The sequence below is a fragment of the Pan troglodytes genome, chromosome 14 (assembly GCF_028858775.2).
Source record: "Pan troglodytes isolate AG18354 chromosome 14, NHGRI_mPanTro3-v2.0_pri, whole genome shotgun sequence".
NCBI classification, from domain to species: Eukaryota; Metazoa; Chordata; class Mammalia; order Primates; family Hominidae; genus Pan; species Pan troglodytes.
In genome coordinates this window covers 55,042,689-55,066,098 of record NC_072412.2, presented here as the reverse complement: position 1 = coordinate 55,066,098, position 23,410 = coordinate 55,042,689, and the positions used below count along the sequence as shown (strand labels likewise).

The 23,410-nt window shown below is 36.0% G+C and overlaps 1 protein-coding gene across 15 annotated transcripts in view; it reads right to left on the bottom strand.

The window, feature by feature from the left end:
* The window catches only part of SETDB2 (SET domain bifurcated histone lysine methyltransferase 2), a 47,927-nt gene that overhangs the window by 21,164 nt on the left and 3,353 nt on the right, over nucleotides 1-23,410 (bottom strand). For 7 of the 15 annotated variants that reach the window (XR_010150706.1, XM_054664944.2, XM_054664948.2 and 4 more), the window contains exons 2-6: nucleotides 18,833-19,189; nucleotides 10,512-10,637; nucleotides 9,585-9,650; nucleotides 6,700-6,735; nucleotides 2,793-2,889 (exon numbers count right to left, since the gene is read on the bottom strand). Coding sequence is in view for 13 of the 15 variants with exons in the window: in XM_054664944.2 (XP_054520919.1) it covers nucleotides 2,793-2,889; nucleotides 6,700-6,735; nucleotides 9,585-9,650; nucleotides 10,512-10,637; nucleotides 18,833-18,848 (341 nt within the window). In the remaining 2 variants the exon portion in view is untranslated. The remainder of the gene's footprint in view (nucleotides 1-2,792; nucleotides 2,890-6,699; nucleotides 6,736-9,584; nucleotides 9,651-10,511; nucleotides 10,638-18,832; nucleotides 19,190-23,410) is intronic. The other 8 variants (XR_010150705.1, XM_054664947.2, XM_054664946.2 and 5 more) reach the window with 3 other exon arrangements.

The window sequence follows — 23,410 nt, the reverse complement described above, 5'->3', positions numbered from 1 at the left end:
AGCCTTGATCTTCCGGACTTAGGTGATACACCTCAGCCTCCCAAGTAGCTGGGACCACAGGCATGTGCCACCAAGCCCGGCTAATTTTTGTTATTTTTTTGTAGAGATGGGGTTTTGCCATGTTGCCCAGGCTAGTCTTGAAATTTTGGGCTCAAGTGATCCTCCCGCCTCAACCTCCCAAAGTGCTGGGATTACAGGTGTGAGCCACCACGCTCAGCCTAATCTTGAGCAGTTTAGCTGGGGCTGAGAATTCCTGGCTTAAGTTATTGAACATTTAGTTTACCAGGCAACCTATGTGACCACTAGGCTGCTAAGAGGGTTTAAGTGCTGAAAGTAAAATAAGCAAATAAACTTCTGGCCTGCAGAGGAAATATAAAAGGAATTATTTAAACATAATTCCAGTCAAGAATGAAATGCTTCCTTGGAATTCTTAATGGCAAAGGAAGAAAATCCTAAGCCTAATAAGACATGTCCCTTCATCTGAAAAGATCTCAGAATGCTCAACTCAAAAGTTAGGTATAATCTCAAAAAAAGCCTCTGAGTGTCAACACAGTACAAGAGAGATGGGAGATTAAGGAAATGAAATTCTGATTATATAATCATAAACAGTCCTAAAGAGATGGGAAAACAGTTAAAGAAACCAACTCAATTTTTCTTGGAAGCTCGGATTTTTAAAAGTATACATACAAAAGAAGACAGCTAATTATGAATACGAAACATTGGTATGAAACTGTAAGAAAAGTATCACAAAGCCTAGTAAGAACCGAGGTTTCCAAAAGTGCTAATAAAATAACAACAACAACAAAAAACAACTAAAGCTATGCTTAGAACAAGAAAATAATCTGTTAGGAGAAAGATATGGTTAACTGATAACAAAGAGAAGGGTTTCTCAAAAACAATTCTGCCTTTGTCTTTTCCATCTGTAAGTATGGCTCTCAAGTTGGAAACAAGAGGAAAAAAATAAAAAGAAACTGAAGTCTGTGACAGTTAAAGAGAGGGTACTAGAACTCAAGTTTATTTAAGCATATAGAAGACTCTACAAATTAAATCTCAAGGTCTGGAAAAAAAAACTTCAAATATAGAAAAATTAAAAATAAAACAATACTGCCCTGATTTTTAAAAAGGGAAGGAGGACAGGCTACAGAAAATATAGAAAGGTTAGCTTAATACCGGTCTCTTAAAAATCTCTAGAAGAAGGCATCAAGTGTGTGACTTCTAAATATTTTGAATTTAAAAGGCCAACCAACACTAGGTGCTGAGTTAACAAGTAGGTGAGAAAAATCCAAATTAACTGAATTTTCTTTTTTGACAACGTTTTCAATAAGTCTGAATAATGTCTGGCAATGCCACAGAATGCTATGGCAGTGAACCTTGATTTTTCATGACCACTTTGTAAGTGAGAAGTGTAGGCGGGACAACAGTAGAAGTAAATTCACAGTTGCTTAAAGCGTTCTTTCTGAAGCGTAATAAAAAGAATGTCTAGTAGTGAGCCAGCCACAAGGTTTTTATCTTTGGTCATGTCCTGTTCAATATTGTTTTCAGTGACCATAATGAAGATTAGAAAGCTTATTTATTTGTACAAGATGATAAGCTAAAAGGGACAAAAAATATTCCAAAATTCAAAAAGATTCTGATAAGCTGGTATAATGAACTTAAAGCAAAAAATGATACTTCACAGGAATAAACCACTCCTGCATTTAAGTTTAAAATATAATATCTAAATATATAGATAACTGTTTGGTAGAGAGCTTGTTTGGTGGTAATTTACATGAAAATTTAATTTAGATTTAGACTGAGTGAATTTGTTCCTAAAAACTTACAAAATTTTACACTGTATATTCAAAGGTCAGAATTTCTAGGAAAAAAAAAATGTTTTGTGAGCCACGGAAATGGCCAATTAAGGAGCTAAACTGTGAACTTAGCTTTCTCTGCGAGCATTTTAAAGTAATTTTATGGGCCTTTTGAGACCCATTCAAACTGCAATGACATCTCTAATATTTGTAAATCCAAATTATATGAAACAGTGTCTATCTACAACTCTCACAGGCATGAAAATCAAAAAAACAATTATATATTTAGTTTTTCTTAGTCAATTTAATATTAAGCTGAAAGAACAAATGAAATTAGGGTAACAAAGAAGTTTCTTTCTAAAGATACTTTTTTGTTTTTTGAAACTATGTTCTCTACTCTAGAGAACTTTCAGAAACTTCCCTGTAATTAGTACTTGAAGGGTTAGGCCCAGGTATTACCTACTAAAAATAAAGACTACGTGTCAGAGTATCAGATTCACTCTTCCGCAATTCTCCTTTATGCCAAAGAATCTTTATGGAAAGTAATGATAAAATGAGAAAGGGAAGGTCAGAAAAATTTAGTCTATTCCCATAAACTTTTAGACACTACTTAAGAGCTGTTACGCATTTTGAAAACTCAACTGATACTGAAAGAAACATTTTGACACTTTTAAATTCTCCAGATAATCTAAGCAGTAAAACAAAAAAACAAAACAAAACAAAAACACACTTCACTACTTGGTAGATTTCAGTGTATTAATAAAATACACAAAGACATCTTAAGCTAAACTTTATAAAAAGACTTGATTAACTAGGAATATTCAATAACCTATTCAGAGACTCATGAAATTCTATCCTACATAAAATACTAAAATATACAACTTTTAAAGCTTTAATGGGAAAAATTTTTTTGTATATTTCATCTATTCTAATGTCAAGTGATTTATAAAGAAGAAATCTGTAGGAACAAAAGCATTAATAACAAAGAATTTATATACATACAGAAATGTACAGTCTTCTGGAAAGGAGTTTTCACATGATGTAGAGGGAAATGCATTGGATTTGTTTTCCTGTTCCTTCTGAGTCACAGGCATATGATCTACACAAAAAAATAATGTGAGCAACAAATATACCAAGTTAAAAACCATTTGCTATCAGTACCCAAGTAATATGTTCATTGACTAGAGTCTGCCCATATGGATCCCTAAAATTTGCAAACATAGTAAGGTTTCAAGATTGAGGCAAAAGATTAAGTGTCAATATTTTCAAAAATATTAATAAACTAGGATAAAATACTGAGGACAGAAAATATTTTTACTGTAGAAACTCTAGTTTGGCCTGAACTTGATTGGAAGCTTAACCAATCTTTAAGGTGGACATTGAGTATCCCTACTTCTGCATGCATTTTATAGGGAAATCACATAATTCTTAAAGGCTCTATAAAAGTCAGAAAATGAAAAATTTATGTACCTTTTGTTTTCCTATTGCTCTACAACTATTTTAGGGAGGGGATGAAGTATCTGGGTATCTCTTTTGACCTAGTTGTTCACATTTCTTTTTTTTGAGACGGAGTCTCATTCACTCTGTCGCCCAGGGTGGAGTGCAGTGGTATGATCTTGGCTCACTGCAACCTCTCTACCTCCTAGGTTCAAACGATTCTCCTGCCGCAGCCTCTCCAGTAGTTGGGATTACAGGCATGCAAAACCACGCTGGGCTAATTTTTGTAGTTTTAGTAGAGACAGGATTTTATGTTGGCCAGGCTGATCTCGAACTCCTGACCTCAAGTGATCCACGCACCTGGGCCTCCCAAAGGGCTGGGATTACAGGTATGAGCCACCACGCCTGGCCCAGTATATTTATTTTCTAACAAAAAAATTATAACTTACTTTCCCCCTCAAAAGAAGTTTAATAAAAGGATATTGTATTTCAAGGTTGCTCCTTGGCTAACTGAAAAACAAATATCTGTCTTTAATTTTCCAAGTAAAGAAAGGTTTAAAATCTGATAGCTGAGCCAAGCACAAGATTCATCCCTGTAATCCCATCACTTTGGAAGGATAAAGTGGGAGGATTACTTGAGGCCAGGAGTTGAAGGCCCCCCTGAGCAACAGAACAAGGCCCTGTCTCTACGACAGAAAAATAAAATAAAATAAAATAAAAAAGTTAGCCAGGCATGGTGGCGCATGCCTGTAGTTCTAGCTATTTAGGAACTGAGGTGGGAGCACTGCTTAAGCCCAGGAACCGTAGGCTGTAGTGAGCTATACTTGCACCACTGCACTCCAGCCTGAGCGACAGAGGAAGACCCTCTCTCTAAAATAAATGAATAAATAAAAGTCTGATAGTTGAAGAGAGCTATGTAAAAAGAAAATAAAAATTTAGGACCTTCCAAATTTATTATGCCAAAGGGAAAAGTTAAGCCCTGAAAGAGGACTCATGTAACATGATTGTTTTTTCTTTGGTGCATGACCATTGCTTTCTGACTTCTGTGTTCAGATGTTACACATTAACTAGACTCCCAACTTTTTTTTTTTTTTTTTAAAGACACAAGGTCTTGCTCTGTCACCCAGGAGTACGTTGATGTGATCATAAGCTCACTGTGACCTTGAACTCCTAGGCTCAAGCTACCCTTCCACTTCAGCCTCCAGAGTAGCTAGAACTACAGGTGTGCAACTCCACACCTGACTGATTTTTAAAATTCTTTTGTAGAGGTAGAATCTCTACCTCAAGCCTGGCTGGTCTTGAACTCCTGGACTCAAGTGATCCTGCCACCTCAGCCTTCCAAGGTTCTGGGATTATAGGCCTGAGACACCACGCCCAGTCAAGACTCCCTATTCTTTATTCAAACCTAGTCTAAATGATATGGAGAAAGAGACCCTTGTGACTGTTACCTGTTTACAACAGAATGTTGGACAACCCACTTAGAGTGTAATCTACAGTAGCCAATCAAATATCTGTATGTTACCCTTTGTACAAAAATGCTGTAATCCTGTTCAACACCTCTGTTTTGCCTATATAAATAATCCTCATTTCTCCCACACCAGAAGCACTTATCACTATTCTTTGGTGTAGCACTGGTCCTCAGATGGCTACCCTTACGCTCTGCACCTGAATAAACTCTCTTTAAATTAGATTCTGGATGGGGCGCAGTGGCTCACACCTGTAATCCTAGCACTTTGGGAGGCCAAGGCGGGTGGATCACCTGAGGTTAGGAGGTCGAGACCATCCTGGCCAACATAGTGAAACCCTGTCTCCACTAAAAAACACAAAAATTAGCCAGGTGTGGTGGCAGGTGCCTATAATCCCAGCTACTCGAGAGGCTGAAGCAGGAGAATCGCTTGAACCCGGGAGGCGGAAGTTGCAGTGAGCAAAGATCGTGCCATTGCACTCCAGCCTGGGGGACAAGAGTGAGACTTCGTCTCAAAAAAAAAAAAATTAGATTCTGACCCTTTTGATTATTTTTGGTTCACAGCTATAACTGATTAGAAATTAATTTTACAAATAGTAAGAGTTTCTGACTTTTCCTCCAGCTAATTTATTTGCATGAGTTATATAAATCTATATTAACAAATATGAACAAAACAAATGTACATAAGCATAGTTGGAAATAGGATTTACTCAAAAACATGGGGATTTAACATTAGTCATTAGAAAAAAGAGGAAAGGGAAATAATTTCTCTCAAGAAAACACTATCCAGTCCTTCATATGGAGACAGAGCAAATACTGAGTTACACAACATCAAGAAAAATAAACATAATTAGCGGTTTGATGACAGCCTGGGGAGTCTAGGTTGGATCCAGGACAGCTTGTTTTGACCTCAACACAAAGTTCTTTTGTTTCTCTCATTCCCAACCTTCTTTTTAAAATAAATGCTAGCGTGAAACATTTTTTTTTTTTTAGACAGGGTCTCACTCTCTTGCCTAGGCTGGAAGGTTGGAGTACAGTAGTGTGATCCCAGCTCACTGCAGACTCGATTTCCTGGGCTCGAGCGATCCTCCCACTGCAGCCTCTTGAGTACCTGGGACCACAGGCACACACCACCACAGCCAGCTAATTTTTTTTTTAATTATCTGTAGAGATGAGGTCTCATTGTGTTGCCCAGGTTTGTCTCAAACTCCTGGGCTCAAGTGATCCTCCCACCTTAGCCTCCTAAAGTGCTTGGATTACACGCCTGAGCCACTGTATGCAGCCCACATGAAACTTTATTACCAAAGGTTTTCAATCCTTACATTTGCCAACAATGTCAATTACATAACTCTCCCCAACTGTTTACTTAAAAACACTTCACCACTAGCAAATAAATATACTCTTATCTTGATGCATTCGTTACATTTCAGATGGACAAACTACATAAAAATATGAAATTATAATATTCGGCATTTCTATTGATAAAATTATTTCCTTAAAAGACCCCAAACAAAAATCAACTTACTTTTTACGGAAAAAAAGGTTCTTCAGAAAGAAAAGAAATGTTTAGAATTAGTTGTTACCATTTTTCTTGGTAACAAGTGAGGTTAAAAGCCTCTCTCTTGCAAAACTAAATATAATCCCTTAAGGATTGTCCAGATGAGATATAGTAGCATAAAGATTATTTTGAAATGAAGACATCTGGGAATGAACAAATACAGGAAGAAGTTTTCTCTGGAGTTCCCTTATCTGTCTAAAAATAGATCCTCCCAAAAAGAAACTCAATTGTCATAAATCCCCTCCCAGAAGTTTCATCAACCAGGAATGATTTCATCTAATCAGGGAGAGCAGAGGAAGTCAGTACTATACTCAGACAGACACTGTTACAAATCTTCCACTTATTCTCATAGGACCCAATTATCTTTGAAGTCATGTGTTCTTCCAGAAGTGCCCCTCTGCTCCTCCCTTTCACCTATTAGGGTGGTATAATGTGCTCTCAAATCTCACCACTGCTTTGGGCATTCACTTCTTTCTGTGATGCTCCTGTGAGGCAGGGAAATAAAGAAAGAAAAATAAAATTAAAAAGAGAAATAAGCTTTCCTGTATTAGGATGACTTATCCCAGAGGCAGCAACAGGCACAGCCCAGACCCAGAAAAAGTCTTGTTAATACTATCTAAGAAGCCAGGACACAAAGGAATGTGCTCTGGGACTCTCCCAGCACTCCCTCAACATAGAGAGGAGAAAAACAAATTTTCCTTTCTCTTATGGTATGAGTGTATAGATTCCTGTTCTTTGTAACTAGTAACTTCAAGTATTCTGTTTTATCTAAGCAGTGGTGGAGTGAAGGTCATGAGCCATCTGAGCAGGCCTGAATTATGGCCACCTGGGCACCACAGTGAAGGTAATGGAATAAGCTGTGCTAGGCACTAGAGAAAAACCTAGATAACAGACATCTGGGCTGCATAGCAAAAATGTGTAATGCTGAGTTATGAACCTGTCACAATTTGATTAACTGTCTTTGTTCTGCCTCTGTACCCTTACTTTCATGCCACTACGCTTCATGCCACTGTAAGCTTGTTTCAGGCTAGCCCACCCCCTTGTGTATAAAAGTCAAGTGCTGTCTTTGTTCTGGGCCCAGTTTTTGGATGTTAAGTCTGCTGGGTCTGAGTGCACTCAATACAGATCCTCCTGTATTCACCCGAAGGTCTCTCTGGTCCTCCTAATTCCTGCAACACTTGTGCATATAAAATTAAAAGTTGGCCAGGCGCGGTGGCTCACACCTGTAATCCCAGCACTTTGGGAGGCTGAGGCAGGCAGTTTGCCTGAGCTCAGGAGTTCGTGACCAGTCTGGGCAACAAGGTGAAGCCCTGTCTCTACTAAAATACAAAAAAAAAATCACTGGGTGTGGCGGCATGCGCCCGTAGTCCCAGCTACTCGGGAGGCTGGGGCAGGAGAATTGCTTGAACCCGGGAGGGGGAGGTTGCACTGAGCCAAGATACCACCACTGTACTCCAGCCTGGGAGAGAGAGCAAGATTTCATCTCAAAAAAAAGAAAAAAAAATTAACACATTTGTTTATGTCTCTTCTCCTGTTAACCTGTCGTCTATCTTTTGTTACAGCCCTCATCCCCCAGCCACTGAGATAAAATTTTTCCTCCCTTACAATTCCGAGTGTTACTGAAGGATACTGTGAAAGGAAGACTGTTTTCTTCAAGAAACTACTCTTCCAAAGCTATACTGTAGCACTGAAATTGAGGATACTTTGAATACCAAATGGTTTACTTAAAATAGACTGGTGATGCTAGACTATATTTTCAGAGATTTAAAAGCCTTACGGCTCCAAATTATAAAAGACAAAAATTACTGACATTTACTGACAACATCTAACAGCATTAATACAAACCTAGTAAATATTGTACTTCCTTAAAACTTCAGCAAACGTGATAGACTAAGATTTATGGAATGGTGATTGATCCTGTTAAAATAACTTCTCAGTTTTTCTTTTTACAGTCTTAGTACATGTAACATCATAAGAAATACATATTTGGTTTCTGCCCTGGCTCCCTAAAACCCTTCTAATTTCAAGTAACGGGTATGAGAGGAGCACCTTCTGTTATAATATTTGTCTTAATCCTCAGTTCCTGACATAAGAACTTCTGAGACCCTTGAAATCTCCAGTAGTGATACGAGTGTCTTTTGTATGCTAATGAGATGACTGTTGAGAGGTGAGCTATCCCTAGACAGCTTCAGAATGGGGGCTGGTTGTCAGAAAGACCAAGGCACTTCTGACAAAGGCATGGTTAATGAGTTCTCACTTTCATCCCTACCCTTTCCACCCCCATATCCAGGGAAGAGAAAGAGGCAGATTAAGCAAATCACCAATGGGCTGATTACTGAATCATGCCTATGTAATGAGACCTCCACAAAGCCCCTGAACAACAGGGTTCAGAGAGCTTTCAGATTGGTGAATGCATCTACATACTGGGAGGGTGGTACACCCCAAAACTCCACAGGGACAGAAGCTCCTGTTCTCAGGCCCTTCCCAACTTTGCCCTTTGTACCTCTTCATCTGGCTATTCATTTATATCCTTTATAATATCCTTTATAATAAACTGGTAATAGTAAATACTTCTGTGAGTTCTATAAGCCATTATAGCAAATCATGGAATCTGAGGAGGGGGTTGTGGGAACCTCTAATTTGTAGCGAAGTCAGTCAGAAGTACAGGAGGCCCAGGGATTGTGACCAGTGTCTGAAGTAGGAGCAAGTTGGTGGGAATGGGCCCTTAATCTGTGGGATCTGTGCTAACTCTGGGTAGTAGTGTCAGAACTGAATTAAATTTTAGAATACAACATCCATTGGTGTCCACAGAATACTGGAGAATTGCATGGCATGGAAAACCCACATTTGGTGTCAGAAGCTTTGTGAGAAGAGAAACAGTTTTTCTTTAGTACATTATCTTTGATCCTTCTAAGCTGATTTAGAGCTTGGAAGACTGATGGCCTAAAAGCAATCTAGAAATAAAAGATTTACCCACCAATTTATCTATACAAGAATATATCTTTCAAGTATTGTTCTTCACAGAAAGCGGATATATAGTGTTTTAAAGTTAGAATTCTATTTGCCCTCTTTATATAAGTCTTTTTTTCCCCCAAAGATGACACACATTTGTTAATTCTTTCCCTAGGCTGCTTAGTTGGATGTGCATTTACTATCTCTAGATGGGTAGGACTTTTCATTTAACAGAGGAAACTGTGATTTATGTAACTTAGAAATGTGGATGTTAGATTTTATTTTAAATTATCTTTAATTAGCCCAACATATTAAAGCTATCCTGCTTCATGGCAAGAAAATATCAGAGAATACTCTACAATGGGAATAGAGATGTACATACCCTTTATTGATGTTGAACTGTTAATTATAGTTGCTTCATTCACTAGAATCATTGCTTGGATGTATTCTGTTAAAGACAGAAAAACAGCATCACCATTACCTTTATTCATGGTGCCAGCTACTGTGCTAAACAATTTACATATTTTATCTCATTTAATCTTCACTATTCCTCTGAGAGGTTAATAGGACTATCTGCATTAGAGACAAAAGGAACTGAGGCTCAGAGGTTAAGCTATTTATTCCAGGACATTCAGCTAGGAAGTAGTACAATTGGATTAGAATCTAGATTTATCTGACTCATGAACGATTGACAAGGAACATTAAAATGAAAAACAGTGCCAATTTTTTTTGATAAACACATAATAACGTCATAAGAACATCCAGAAAGTATTAAAAATAATCTGGAGAAAAATTTGCTTCAAAACCATATGTCCTGATGGATTGAAGGAGGATTCCATCTTAAAGTCTTACGTTCTACAACCAACCAGGGTCGACAACAAACAAATAGAAAAAATAAAAACTTGGATTACTGAACTAACTGCCTACGTAGAACACAAATTTTGCTTTCAGAAGACTGGTAGAGTAAGTTCTGTTTAAAGCAGGCAAAATAAAGTTATATGTACTTTTACACATACATATGAAAAAACTAGTTGTCTCTGAATGTGGAATAATTTTTCCTTGTTATATTTTTCTATAAGTGCCAAATGTTATATAATGAGCAGATGTTACTTTTGCAACATTCCCCTAAAAAAAAAGATAAATGAGGGAAAAAAGTAGCTTGAGATAAAAAGAAATTCAGTAGGTATTATTCAAAAGTAATTACATCCATCTACTTTTACAAACAGCAATATTGGAAATAGAATGATACTGTACTGCCAGAGAGAAATATTTAGTATTAAACATATTCAAAGTTTTTATTGCTTCATACCTTTATTGGTGGCAGACCCATCTTTGATCTTTTGTTTCAGTGACTGCAGCACATTTTGTACTTGTTCAAAAATGAAGTCCACTTTTCCATCATCTTCTAGCTCCATCCAGAAAGTTTTTGCATCGCCTAAAATAAAAATAAGTGACTAGCCTAAGAGCTAATAGAAAAATACTATAATTTATTTAAGAACATGTTATAGAACAATCTACTTGGTTTCTAAACAAGATCAAGACTCATCTGGTCTATCATTTTCCTTGAGGAAAATATTTTAGTAATGCTTCCTTACAAAGAGCTAGAAACAATATGATCTAAGTATCTCACCCATTTCTGTTAATTTTTAAAATATATATTGAAAATTTTAGTGACACTTTCTTGACTAGAAAACAGAAGGAAGACTTCACTGGAGAGTGGTTGTGGGGTATATGTATAGATTATACATGCACTTTAAAAAGTCTTAGGGGTATAATCTCCACCGAGTGTGGTTTCAGAATGAGACAACTCAATGGCTGCTGAAATAACTAAATGTCCAACAATACTGCTTTTTAAAAAAGTCTTCTATATGTTTAATTGCATGAAGCAAATTAATGTTTAAAGTTGTACAGAGAAAGTTACATAAATGAGCCAACATTTCTGATGCCCAGTAAGCTAATACTTCAAAATTTTCCTAAAGAAACAATCCTTTCAAAATTGAAAATATAAGAAAAACAATTATAAGTTGTCAAAAGCTAAATCTCACTTCGCGTTTAAAAGTAACAAAAATACCTAAAATGCTAAGCATAATTCATTTATACAATGTTACAATGTATAAAATTATTTAAAATTAACTAATAGGGCCTATAAGCAAAGGAAAGACATCGTAATAATTGCATTTTAGAAAGGTCACTGGAGTAGGCACAGGGAGGATTAATGAGTAGACAGTCCAGATGGCTTACAAAAAATACATTTTCCCTAACACAAATTAAACCCAGAACCTCCAAGTTTGGCAAAGAAGGGAGAACCTGCATAAGGGGCTTAGGTATCAAAGTCTCAATTCCTGCTGGGAAAGTCACCTTTCCCAAAGGGGACTTCTGGCTAATTAGTGCTGCTGCCAACATAGTGGCCTCTGGAGGGGTGTTGTTTTCCTACTAATACTCTGGCCTGATGCATACTATGTAAGACTAAGCCTACTTTTAATTCCCCATAGCACAGCTCAAACAAGATTTCAAGATTTTAAACAAGAGCAATGTGAGCGGACAAAATGGATGAGAACTGGTGCTTAAAAGGCAGGTAGGGGCATGACATCGAAGGCCCTATGTGCCATGCTAAGCAACTTTTATATGGAAAGCTACCCAAGAGGTATAAGGATCTTATGATGTGATTATGTTTTCCAGAAAGATCACTCAGGTAGCAGTGGGAGGAGTCATGAATGATCTCCACTTTTTTGCCTCAGGCAATCATATGGACAATAATGCTATTCATTAAGGTATGAATAAAGGCAGAGGGACAGGTGGCAAATTTAAGTAGTAAGAGGCTCTCCGAACAAACTGGATGCATAGGCTCTAGAGTAAGATCTGGTTCAGAAATACAAATTGGAGTCATTAATGTACAAATACTCGCTGATGCCATAGAGTAGATGTAATTCCATAGGGAGAACATACAGAATAAGAAGGGTCTTATGTAGAACATCAACAATACAAGGAAAAGGAACTATAGAGACTGAGGTGGAAGAGAAACCCAGGAGAGTAGTATCTCAGAAGCCAAGGAAAGAAGAGTGGTGATTAACCACCTAGGCTTTGGAGTTCAAGTGTAGTTGGGTTTGAATACTAGTTCTGACCCATTTATTAACTGTGTGACCACATCTATAAAATGGAAATAACAAACTGCGCACAGTATCTCAGGCCTGTAATCCCAGCACTTTAGGAGACCGAGACAGGAGAATCACTTGAGGCCAAGTTCAAGACCAGCCTGGGTAACATAGCAAGACCTCCTCTCTACAAAAAAATCAGCCAGGCGAGGTGGTACATGCCTGTAGTCCAAGCTACTCAGGAGGCTGAGGCGAGAGGATTGCTTGAGCCCAGGAGTTCGAGGTTGCAGTGAACAAAAGGAATTCATCTTTCATTGTGGAATTTTAGAGAACAATCAGCTTAATGAGGAAAATATTTCGTGAAGCAGGGCTTTCTCAGGGTGCCTGAAATCATTAGGTTTTTCACTGATAATCAACAAAAACCACTTTTAGGCAAAATTATTTTTCAAAGCACTTCATAGATTATTGTTAAGTTTCCCTTCACAGATATGAGTCAATACCTCTTACTAGGGATTTATCTTTATTAGAGGTGGACATTGAGATGTATTTTGAAGTATTTTCAAGTATTTTGGAAGTATTTAAAAATAGCTTTTGGTAACATTAAAGTATTCTGGAATCACATAAAATTTTGTCCTGGACTGAGGAAAAAAAAGCTGTGATGCTGAAAGACAACAATCAAGACTCAATGAATTTTTGGTTTATCATTTAAAATTGTCTTAGAGGCTAGGTGTGGTGTCACCACACCTCATGGGAGGCTGAGGCAGGCAGATCACTTGAGGCCAGGAGTTTGAGACATGCCTGGCCAACACGGTGAAACCCCATCTCTACCAAAAACACAAAATAGTTAGCTGGGCGTGGTGGCACACGCCTGTGGTCCCAGCTACTCGGGAGGCTGAGGCATGAGAATTGCTTGAACCTAGGAGGCGGAGGTTACAGTGGGTTGAGATTGCGCCACTGCACTCCAGCCTGGGTAACAGAGCGAGACTCTTTCAAAAAAAAAAAAAAAAGTCTTAGAAATGCCAATACATGCTACTAAATTATTCTGGTAGGAAATACTTAAAATGAGTTATTAAAAAAAAAAGTCTTAGAAATCCCAATACATGCTACTAAATTATTCTGGTAGGAAATATTTAAAATGAGTCATTTAAAAAGTAAACAGAGTAAATGCTCAATCTTGGAACTGATTAATAAAAAACAGAGCGAGACTCTTTCAAAAAAAAAAAAAAGTCTTAGAAATGCCAATACATGCTACTAAATTATTCTGGTAGGAACTACTTAAAATGAGTTATTTAAAAAGTAAACAGAGTAAATGCTCAATCTTGGAAATGATTTTGAAAAAAAAAAAAGGACACTCGTAATATAATTTAAAAACACAAAGCCAATCAAAGAAAATACTGAATCTGCTTCTACAATAAATGAATGTAACTAAGCAATTCATATTTATTTGTTCTGGGTTTTAAATAAATATGTTGTTCCTTATGACTTCCTTATTATCTCATATTGCTAGGTTTAATTCTCATTAAAACGGCACTTGTTCCTCATGTCTTCCTTCTTGATCATTTTTCTTTGTCTTCTCGCTATGGAAGCCCTTAACTACAGTAATAAGAAAAGAGGTAACCAAACTTTCTGATAAATGAAACTAATAGATCCAGTTAACAACTTCTGTACACAAGGAGACTAAATGAGTATCACAAGAAACATCTGGGAGACTTTGGTTTCGACTGTAGACATAGTTACTACAATACAAACAATTTTAGTTTCTTGCTCCTGATCTTCACTTCTTTCTGCATTGTATGCATGCTCAGCATTATAACCTAAAACTAAATATTTCGGTATATTTTACTAGAAGATATTTACAAGGAATACTGGAGCAGGTACTTGAATTGAAGATCAATTCAGCATACTAATATTACTGCTATTTGCCCCCAGAAATGAAGAATACCATCTGATAACTTTATTATCTGTTCAAACTCTCTTTTTTATTTAGTCAGTTATGACTATTCATTGCAAGACTATAACCATGAGGCAAGAAGTGTAGCAGCCTTGTAATGAAGGACGCCAAGTACATGGTATAGTTATACTATGTCTACCAATCTCACTTTAGACAGTCTTTGTAAACAGACAATGCTCATGAATAATACTGATCTGAATTCATTTGCTAGCCAAGTATTTATGAAATACTTACCAAATACATTAATAATGACCTCAGTACACAGAAACATATGTAGTAAGGGGCTTTAGGGTATTGGTCTAGAGGAACTCTAAGGTATCTTTGAACCTGTAATTAGCAAAATGTGGTCTGTGGACCCCTAGGACTCCCCAGATCATTTCAGAGAATACACAAGGACAAACTATTTAAAAAATAATATTAGGACATTTGCTGTTTTTATTATATTGACAACTGATAGTACAAAGGCACTGGTGAGTAAAACTGCTAGTGACTTAGCATGAATCAAGTTAGTGGCATCAAACTATCAGTAAGTGATAGTTCACTTACTATTGTGATCTTCACCACCAATTTCATCTAAGTATACCTTTAATGAAACAACATAAGTTATTACAATCATTTGTACAGCCATTATAGTACAATGGCTGTCTCAAGGAAAAATACTAGTGGGATTGTTCAACTTGTAAACTAAACTATCTAGTTTTTTTTTGTTTTTTTTTTTTTAAATGAAAACCATTTCTACTTAAAAGAACCACTGATAAAACTGTAGTTTTCCAGACTTGAGTGTTTGGCATATGAGCAAAGTGAGCCTATCACTTGAAGGACAAAACTAACAATATTTGTTGCTAATGACAAAATTCAAGCTACAGAATGAAAATGAGAATTTTGAAAACCTTGTATCTGCCATGGCAAACCTGAAAGTTTCTGAAGAGTTAACCACTTTTAAAATGAGATCAGTAGCTATATTAACAAATGTGATTTTAAAATTATATGATTAAATGTGTCAACATTTGGAAGATCTGCACAATTCACTGAACCAATATTTTACAAGTGGTCAATACATGATGTAAAATCATACATGGTAAAAGATCTACTCAAAGTGCAAGATAGACCAATGGATTTTAATGTAACATTGTAAAAATACTCAATGATATGTCAGACTCCACACTCCAACTAACCTTTAAGGAATGACTACCTGTTGAGTTTTGGAGTCAACAAAGAAAAATATCCACAATTAGATGAAAGGCTATTGAAATACTCTTCCTTCTTCAGCTTCCTGTCTGTGTGAAGCTTGTCTTTTATTCAGTTCAACCAAAGTAATATAACACAGAAGACTGAATGTAGAAGCAGATATAAGAATCTAATAAGCCAGTTATTAAAGATATTTCTAACAAGGTAAGACAATGTTATCCTTCTCACTAATATTTTTGCTTTAGAAAATAGTTTCTATTTATATTTTCAACATGTTGGATTTATTATTTTCTTAAAAATAAGCCAATTAATATTTTTTGAAACTTCTTAGTTTCAATTTCTATTACAGTAAGTATCAACAGATGTTACCCACATAAACAAAAGCTCTTTGCGGTTTTAAATACTCTAAAGAGTATAAAGTCATCCTGAGACCAAAAAAAAATTGAGAACCACTGGCTTAGATCACAGCCTGGTGAAATCAGTACTATGATCTGTATAACAATCCATACATTACAACTATGTCAAAGGCACCGAAACTATTGTGTATGATACTATAATTATAGATGCATGACATTATGCAGTTGTAAAAACCCACAGAATTTAAAGAGTAAACAATGAACTTTAATGTATGCAAATTTTAAAAATCATTTAGGACGTCAGGGATCTCAGTAAGGAATGCAGACTATGAAGAGAATCTAACTGTATTACAAATGTATAAACAACTTCACCAAGGGCTGGGTGGAAAAGGTATTGACCTAAGTAACTTTGGAAATGAGTGGAGTCTGTAAAAATAAAGGCAAAAGTAACTGCACATACTTACTTACTTACTGTACTCTAGTTGATAAAGTATTTTCCTACCTGGGGATGGGTTAAAATTCTATTTTTATTTATTTATTTTTTTTGAGATAGTCTTGCTTTGTCACCCAGGCTGCAATACAGTGGCACGATCTCAGCTCACTGCAACATCTGCCTCCTGGGTTCAAGCAATTATCATGCCTCAGCCTCTGGAATAGCTGGGATTACATATAGGCGTGTGCCACTTTGTATTACTATTATTATTTTTTTTTAAGTAGAGACAGGATTTTGCCATGTTTACCAGGCTGGTCTAACTCCTGGCCTCGGCCTTTCAAAGTGCTGGGATTATAGGTATAAGCCATGGTGCCCAGTCAAGGGTTAACAATTCTGATACTGCTACATATATATACTGGAATTGAACAATTAAGTAAATGGATGGTGGGTGATGGGAACTAAGTTTTTTACTACTGGAGTGGGAGCATACAGTTAAGGTGAGGAGACTAAAATGATCCACGTGGTAATAGATTAGAGTTGGAAACATCAGCGTAATTTCATGGTTAGCTTAAGGCAGATACAAACAGTTACATATAGAAATATTTATAGCCATGAGTTGTGTATATATAAGTTAGTATATATATATACATACTTCATTGCTTTGCCAGCTGAAAGGGCCTATAAACAAGGACACTCCAGTAACAACAAATACACCTATCATTCAGACCTTGGTTTCTAATACCATTTTCCAATAAAAATATTGACAGGTTATTCAAGAAATGGCTCACTCTAAGATGGGTAAGAAATATACGAGATCAATCTAGAGCAATCTTCGAGTGCCAAAAGGGAAGTGCTATAAAACAAAGACAAATAAAAAATACCTACACTGATGACGGTATATCAAAGGGACACAAGAGCCAACTGAGCAGGACATGGTGGTTCACGCCTGTAATCCCAGCGCTTTGGGAGGCTAAGGCGGGTGGATCACTTGAGGTCAGGAGTTTGAGACCAGCCTGGCCAATATGGTGAAACCCCCATCTCTACTAAAAATACAAAAATTAGCTGGGTGTGGTGGCACACACCTGTAATCCCAGCTACTCAGGAGGCTGAGGCAAGAGAATTGCTTGAACCCAGGAGGCAGAGGTTGCAGTGAGCCAAGATTGTGCTGCTGCACATGAACCTGGGCAACAGAGTGAGACGCCATCTTAAAAAAAAAAAGAAAAAAAAGAGCCAACTGAAAGAGCTCCCAATAGCCAAACCCGGGACAATTTGAAAAACAAAATAAATAAAGTAGTACTGGCTTGTAACTCAAAGTATAAAATAAATAGCCATGAGTCCATGCTGATATAAATGATTAACTGAATAAATAAACAGGGAAGAAGAGATAGAGATAAATCTCCCCTGCAGAAATATTCCAAATATAATTAACGTAGATATTCCACATTTAAGGAGGGGGAGCATAAATCCCCACTCCTTAACTGTGGGCTACCTATAGTGATTTATTTCCAAAGAGTATAGCAGGGAATGGGAGAAAAAGAGTAACTTTACAGTGGAGAAATTTGATACCACCACCTACATTAGCCAGCTCAAGCTCCGTTGATCAAGTTCAATATCAACTCTGAGAAATCATGCTGACAGCATGTACCCTTGATATGATGTGATGAAAATGACATTTTACCTCTGAGATCACACTCCCCAAAACCCATCGCTCCAGTCAAATTATGGAAAAACATCAGACAATAATTCCAACAGAGGGGCATCTTGTAAAATATCTGGATACAAAATCCCAAAAAAATAAAAAACAAGAAAATCTCAGAAACTATCACAGCTAGGAGGAGCCTAAGCAGACACGACAAATAAATGTAATGTGGTGTCCTGGATGGGATCTTGGAATGGAAAAAGACATCAGGTAAAAACTAATGTGAATACACTATGGACTTCAGTTAATAATAATGTGCCAATATTGGTTCATTAATTGTAACAAATGTAGCATCCAAATGTAAAATGTTAATCATAGATAAAGCTGAGTACCAGGTTTACTGGAACTCTGCAATCCTCTCAATTTTTCTGTAACACTAAAAGTATTTTGGCCAGGTGCAGTGGCTCACCTATTTTGGCCAGGTGCAAGTGCTGTAATCCTAGCACTTTGGGAGGCCAAGGCGGACAGATCATGAGGTCAGGAGTTTGAGACCAGCCTGACCAACATGGTGAAACCCCATCTCTACTAAAAATACAAAAAATTAGCTGGGCATGGTGGCACATGCCTGTAATCCCAGCTACTCAGGAGGCTGAGGCAGGAGAATCGCTTGATCCCAGGAGGCAGAGGCTGCAGTGAGCCAAGATTGTGCTACTGCACTACAGCCTGGGCGACAGAGAGAGACTCCATCACAAAATAAAGAGAAAAAAAAGGTTTTCAAAAAAGTCAATTTTTTCATAATTAATGATAAAGACGGTCAAAATTGGTGGCTATACAAGAATAAACCCTTAATTCCCTCTAATTCAGAAAAGTTCCTCGCAATGCAAAACCTTGACAATTCCACATCAGCTTACATTGTCTATATACTTTTATACTTTTAGATATAAAGTGTAACAGTGTGTTCTTCAACCTACCATTTTTTTCTCCCATCTTTTGATGTCGCTTATAAATATAAAATGCTTCAAAATTAGGTTTATCAAATCACTTTGATTGCAGAATATCACTGGAATCCAACTGTGGTCTCTATAAAATTTGCAGTCCTCAGACAAAATACATCATTATACCATTCTAAACCTGGTATCCTTTGATACTTGAATTTTCAAATAGAAATTGTGGCTGAAGAAACTTTCAGAAATGAGTGACAGTCCAACCAACAGACAAGTCCATGAATCTTCTCACGTGAATATTTGTAGTGGTATCAGATCATTAACATTATCTTTTTAAAAATAAAAACCAACTCCATCTTTTGGTCCACAAAGGGATGAAACATTCTGTAAGGAAAACAATAAAGAATAGTGCATATTTGTAAAGGACTATAGATATATATATATATATATGTATATATAAAGAAATAAGATATTGTTATAACAGCTTGATCTTCTAAAACAGCATGAACCATTACAAAAAAACATGTTATCTGGAAAAAACATGTAAAGTATCAAAATTAGAAATATTAGAGAAGGCCCACCCAATTCTATCACCCATATTTAATATATTTGTATTTACATTACTATCTCCATTTTATAAGTCTTTTATAAAACTTTTTAAAAGGGGATAATACTAACTACCTCACAGGTTGTTCTGAGGACAAGACTTAATTACATATAATGTGCCTGACATATGAAAGATTCAAGGAACACTACCAATTATTGTTATTCTTTCAGAATGTAGTTTTAAAACAAAAATTTGGATTGTAGTATATTTAATTTTTTATAATCTTTCATTAAAAACATTTCCTGCATTTTCCTCCATCACTAATATTTTTGTATAATACAACTGGCTGTATAACATACTTTGGTCAATAACGCATACATTATAGTACATTAAATATTTTAATAATTAAATTTTAATAAAAATATTAATTAATAATATAAACCTCTATATTCCATATTTAGATTGTTTTCCTTTATAGATTAATTTTTAGTATAATAAATAATGCTAAAATAAATATACTTTATACATATCTCTGGCAATTTCCCTAGGATAACATATCTGGAGGTAGAATAATAGGTCAAAAATAGATCAACAATTTTAATTCTCAAGATGTTAGTCAAGATACTGTAAATTCTTCTGCCACTTCCACACCAAACCATGGAAATGTTAGGAGATTTAAAATATATATATATAGCCATGCTGAAAACAAAAAGGGAACTCTCTAAGGGCCAAGTCTGTAAGGCCCTTCTGGGGAAAGGAAACAGATGGGAAGCTATAGAGATGATGGCAACCACAATCACAACAGCAAAAACGACGGGCAGGAATCCTCTCAGAGGAGATTAATGCACAACTAAGAGTCCTCAAACATCTGAAGAAGGCTACACTATGAAAGAGACTGAGCTAAAGAAGGAAATCTCATCCATGAAATAACATACAATTCTGAAAAAAAGCCAGTTAGCTATCTTGGATATAAAAACAGTTGTTGAAATAAACTCAATAGATGACTGAATGACAGAACAGACTAACATGAAGAGCCAGTTAGTAAGCTGGAAGACTGAGTTGAGTAATTCACCAAGAACACAGAGCAAGGAAACAAGAGGAGGCAAAAAATTGAGAAAATGGAGAGGAGGCAATAATGACCAAGAATTTCTCAGAACTGGAAAGCACATAAGCAAACTGAATCTACTGAGTACCAACCAGGATAAAATTCTTAACACACATCGCTAGACAAACCGTGACTAACTTCAGAATATCAAAAACACAAAGTCTTAGATGTTTCCAGAAAAATGTAGATTATCTAAAAGGAAGGTGTATTAGACTAGTAATGAGATTTCTCATCAGAAATGTCAGATGCAAAATGTTAAAGCAAAGTCAGTATGAACCCAGAACTCTATATCCAGCCAAGCTATCTTTCCTTACTAAAGATGAAAAAAAGACATTTACAGACATTCAAAGAGTCACTCAGAGACTGTGAAAGAAATAAGTATCTGATGATGAAAAATGAACCTATAAGAAAGCACTGAGGTATAAGTAGCAATAGTGAGCAAAGAAATGAGTAAAACACATTAATGTTAAATATAAACTGAATTTAATAACAAATGAAAGAAAAATTCTTAAAGATATCATGAGAGATTATGTTCTTTTCTGGAGGAGAGATGGAAGGGATTGTTTCAAGATGAGAGAAAGCAAAGTAGAAGCACGCTAAATTCTTCTTTACAGGGGCCTTATCAAAACTGACTAAATGTACACTTTGTTAAGAAAACATAAATTTAAGAACTGTGAAATGTAAAGTTAATCAACTTAAAAAAAAACTGAATAAAGAAAACTTGGGGCTAACCTCAATTAAAAATAAAAGTGATCCCAGCGCTTTGGGAGGCTGAGATGGGTGGATCACCTGAGGTCAGGAGTTCAAGACCAGCCTGGCCAACATGGCGAAATCCCATCTCTACCAAAAATACAAAAATTAGCTGGGTGTGGTGGTGTGTACCTGTAATCTGGGCTACTTGGGAGGCTGAGGGAGGAAAATTGCTTGAACCTGGGAGGCAGAGGTTGCAGTGAGCCGAGATCACGCCACCGTACTCCAGCCTGGGCAACAGAGCAAGACTCTGTCCCAAAAAACAGGTGGATAAATAAGATATAAAAGATACAAAGAGAAGCTTGTTAAATAATGACAAGAATAAGGCCAAAATATGTCAATAATCACAATAAAGGTGAATTACCTATTAAAGGGCAGACTCTCAGATTGGATGGCAAGCAAAACCTAGATATGATATTTTAAAATAAGAGACCCATTTAAATTACACGAAATGTCACAGCAAGGCTGAAAATGAAGAGACTGGAAAAAGACATCTGCAATTATAAGAAGAAATGTATCAAATAAGAGTTGAATATGAAAATCAATAAAAGACACAAATATTTTATGCTGACAGAACAATTCACCAGATTTAATATTCATGAACCTTTATGTACAAATAACATCACTCTGAAATATATAAAGGAAAATGCACAGATCCACAATTTGGTGATGAAGTAACAAATCTAAGAAACTGAGATAAAGTGGGTAAAAAACCAGAGTATAAAGGATTTAAATGACAAATTAACAAGCTTAATCCAAAAAATGTATAGAACGCTGCACCCAACAGAAAATACTTCTTGTGGGAGGAAAAGCATGAAATTTACAAAAACTATTATGAGACCAAAAGGAATTATCAACAAATTCCAAAAGACTGTTTACACGGAGCATAGTCACTGAATGTAGTAAATCAACCCCCCACCCCATACTACCTGTGGAAATTAAAAAATCAAATTTCCCAAATAATGTATATGGTTTACAGAAGAAATCAAAGGAGAAATTTAAGAACATTTAGAAATGGTGATTGGTTGAAGTGATACATTTCAAAGCCTGAAGGATTTTGCCAAAGCAGCATGCCAAGAGATATTTAGGCCTTAAATAAATTTTATTAGCAAAATGAAAATATTGACTTAAACATTCAATTAAAGAAGCTGGGAAAAAAAGCAACAAAATAAATAATAACAAATGAAGATAGATCTCTAGCTATTGAAGAGATTTTAAACATTTTAAAATTCAGACAGTTTTATGTCAATGAACCTGAGCACAGACGAACTGAACAATTTTCTAGGAAAATATAAATTACCAAATAGGCTCAAAACACTGAAGATATTACTAGAGATGTGTGCCACACATCCCCACCCCTCACTGCTAGTACACTAGGTCCATTAAGTTTTACAGATGAATTGTACAAAACTTTCAAAGAATAGATAATTTTTATCAAACACAAACCTGTTCTGAAGCAGGAAAAATATGGGAAGCTACTCAACTTTTTCTTAAGCAGTTACTCAATTTTTTTTTATGAGATATGAAATTTTTTTCACTGCTAGTACACTAGGTCCATAAAGTTTTACAGATGAATTGTACAAAACTTTCAGAGAACGGCTAATTTTTATCATATACAAACTGTTCTGAAGCAGGAAAAATATGGGAAGCTACTCAACTTTTTTTTATGAGATTAAGTATAACCTTGACATGCAAGAAAAAAACTCAAGGCCCAAATCACTACTGGGTCTTAGACACAAAAATACTGAATAAAGGTATCCAGCAGTAGAATAAGAATGTATTACCAAAATAGTTTATCCCAAGAATACCTAAAAAGTTTAACATGAAAAGTTTATCAATGTGAATGCCTATATTAACAGGCAAAGGGAGGAAAACTATCACTTCATGCAGAAAAACAAAACAATTCAATATAAAATTATTCCATGGAAGGTGGGGGGCCCCTTAGCAAATTAGGAAAAAAGAGAACTTTCTTATTCTGATCAAGGCTATCTACCAAAACATCCTACTCAATGACAGCAAACATCATACTCAATGATGAAACATTCGGAGAATTTTTATTAGGCACAAGATGAAGACAGTTGCTATCACTGTTTTTATTCAATATTGTACTGGAAGTCTTAGAGAAATTCAGTAAGATAAAAAGAGGCCTAAAGATTGGCAGAGGAAAATCCATCTGTAGAACAAATAAGTTAACAAAAAGTCA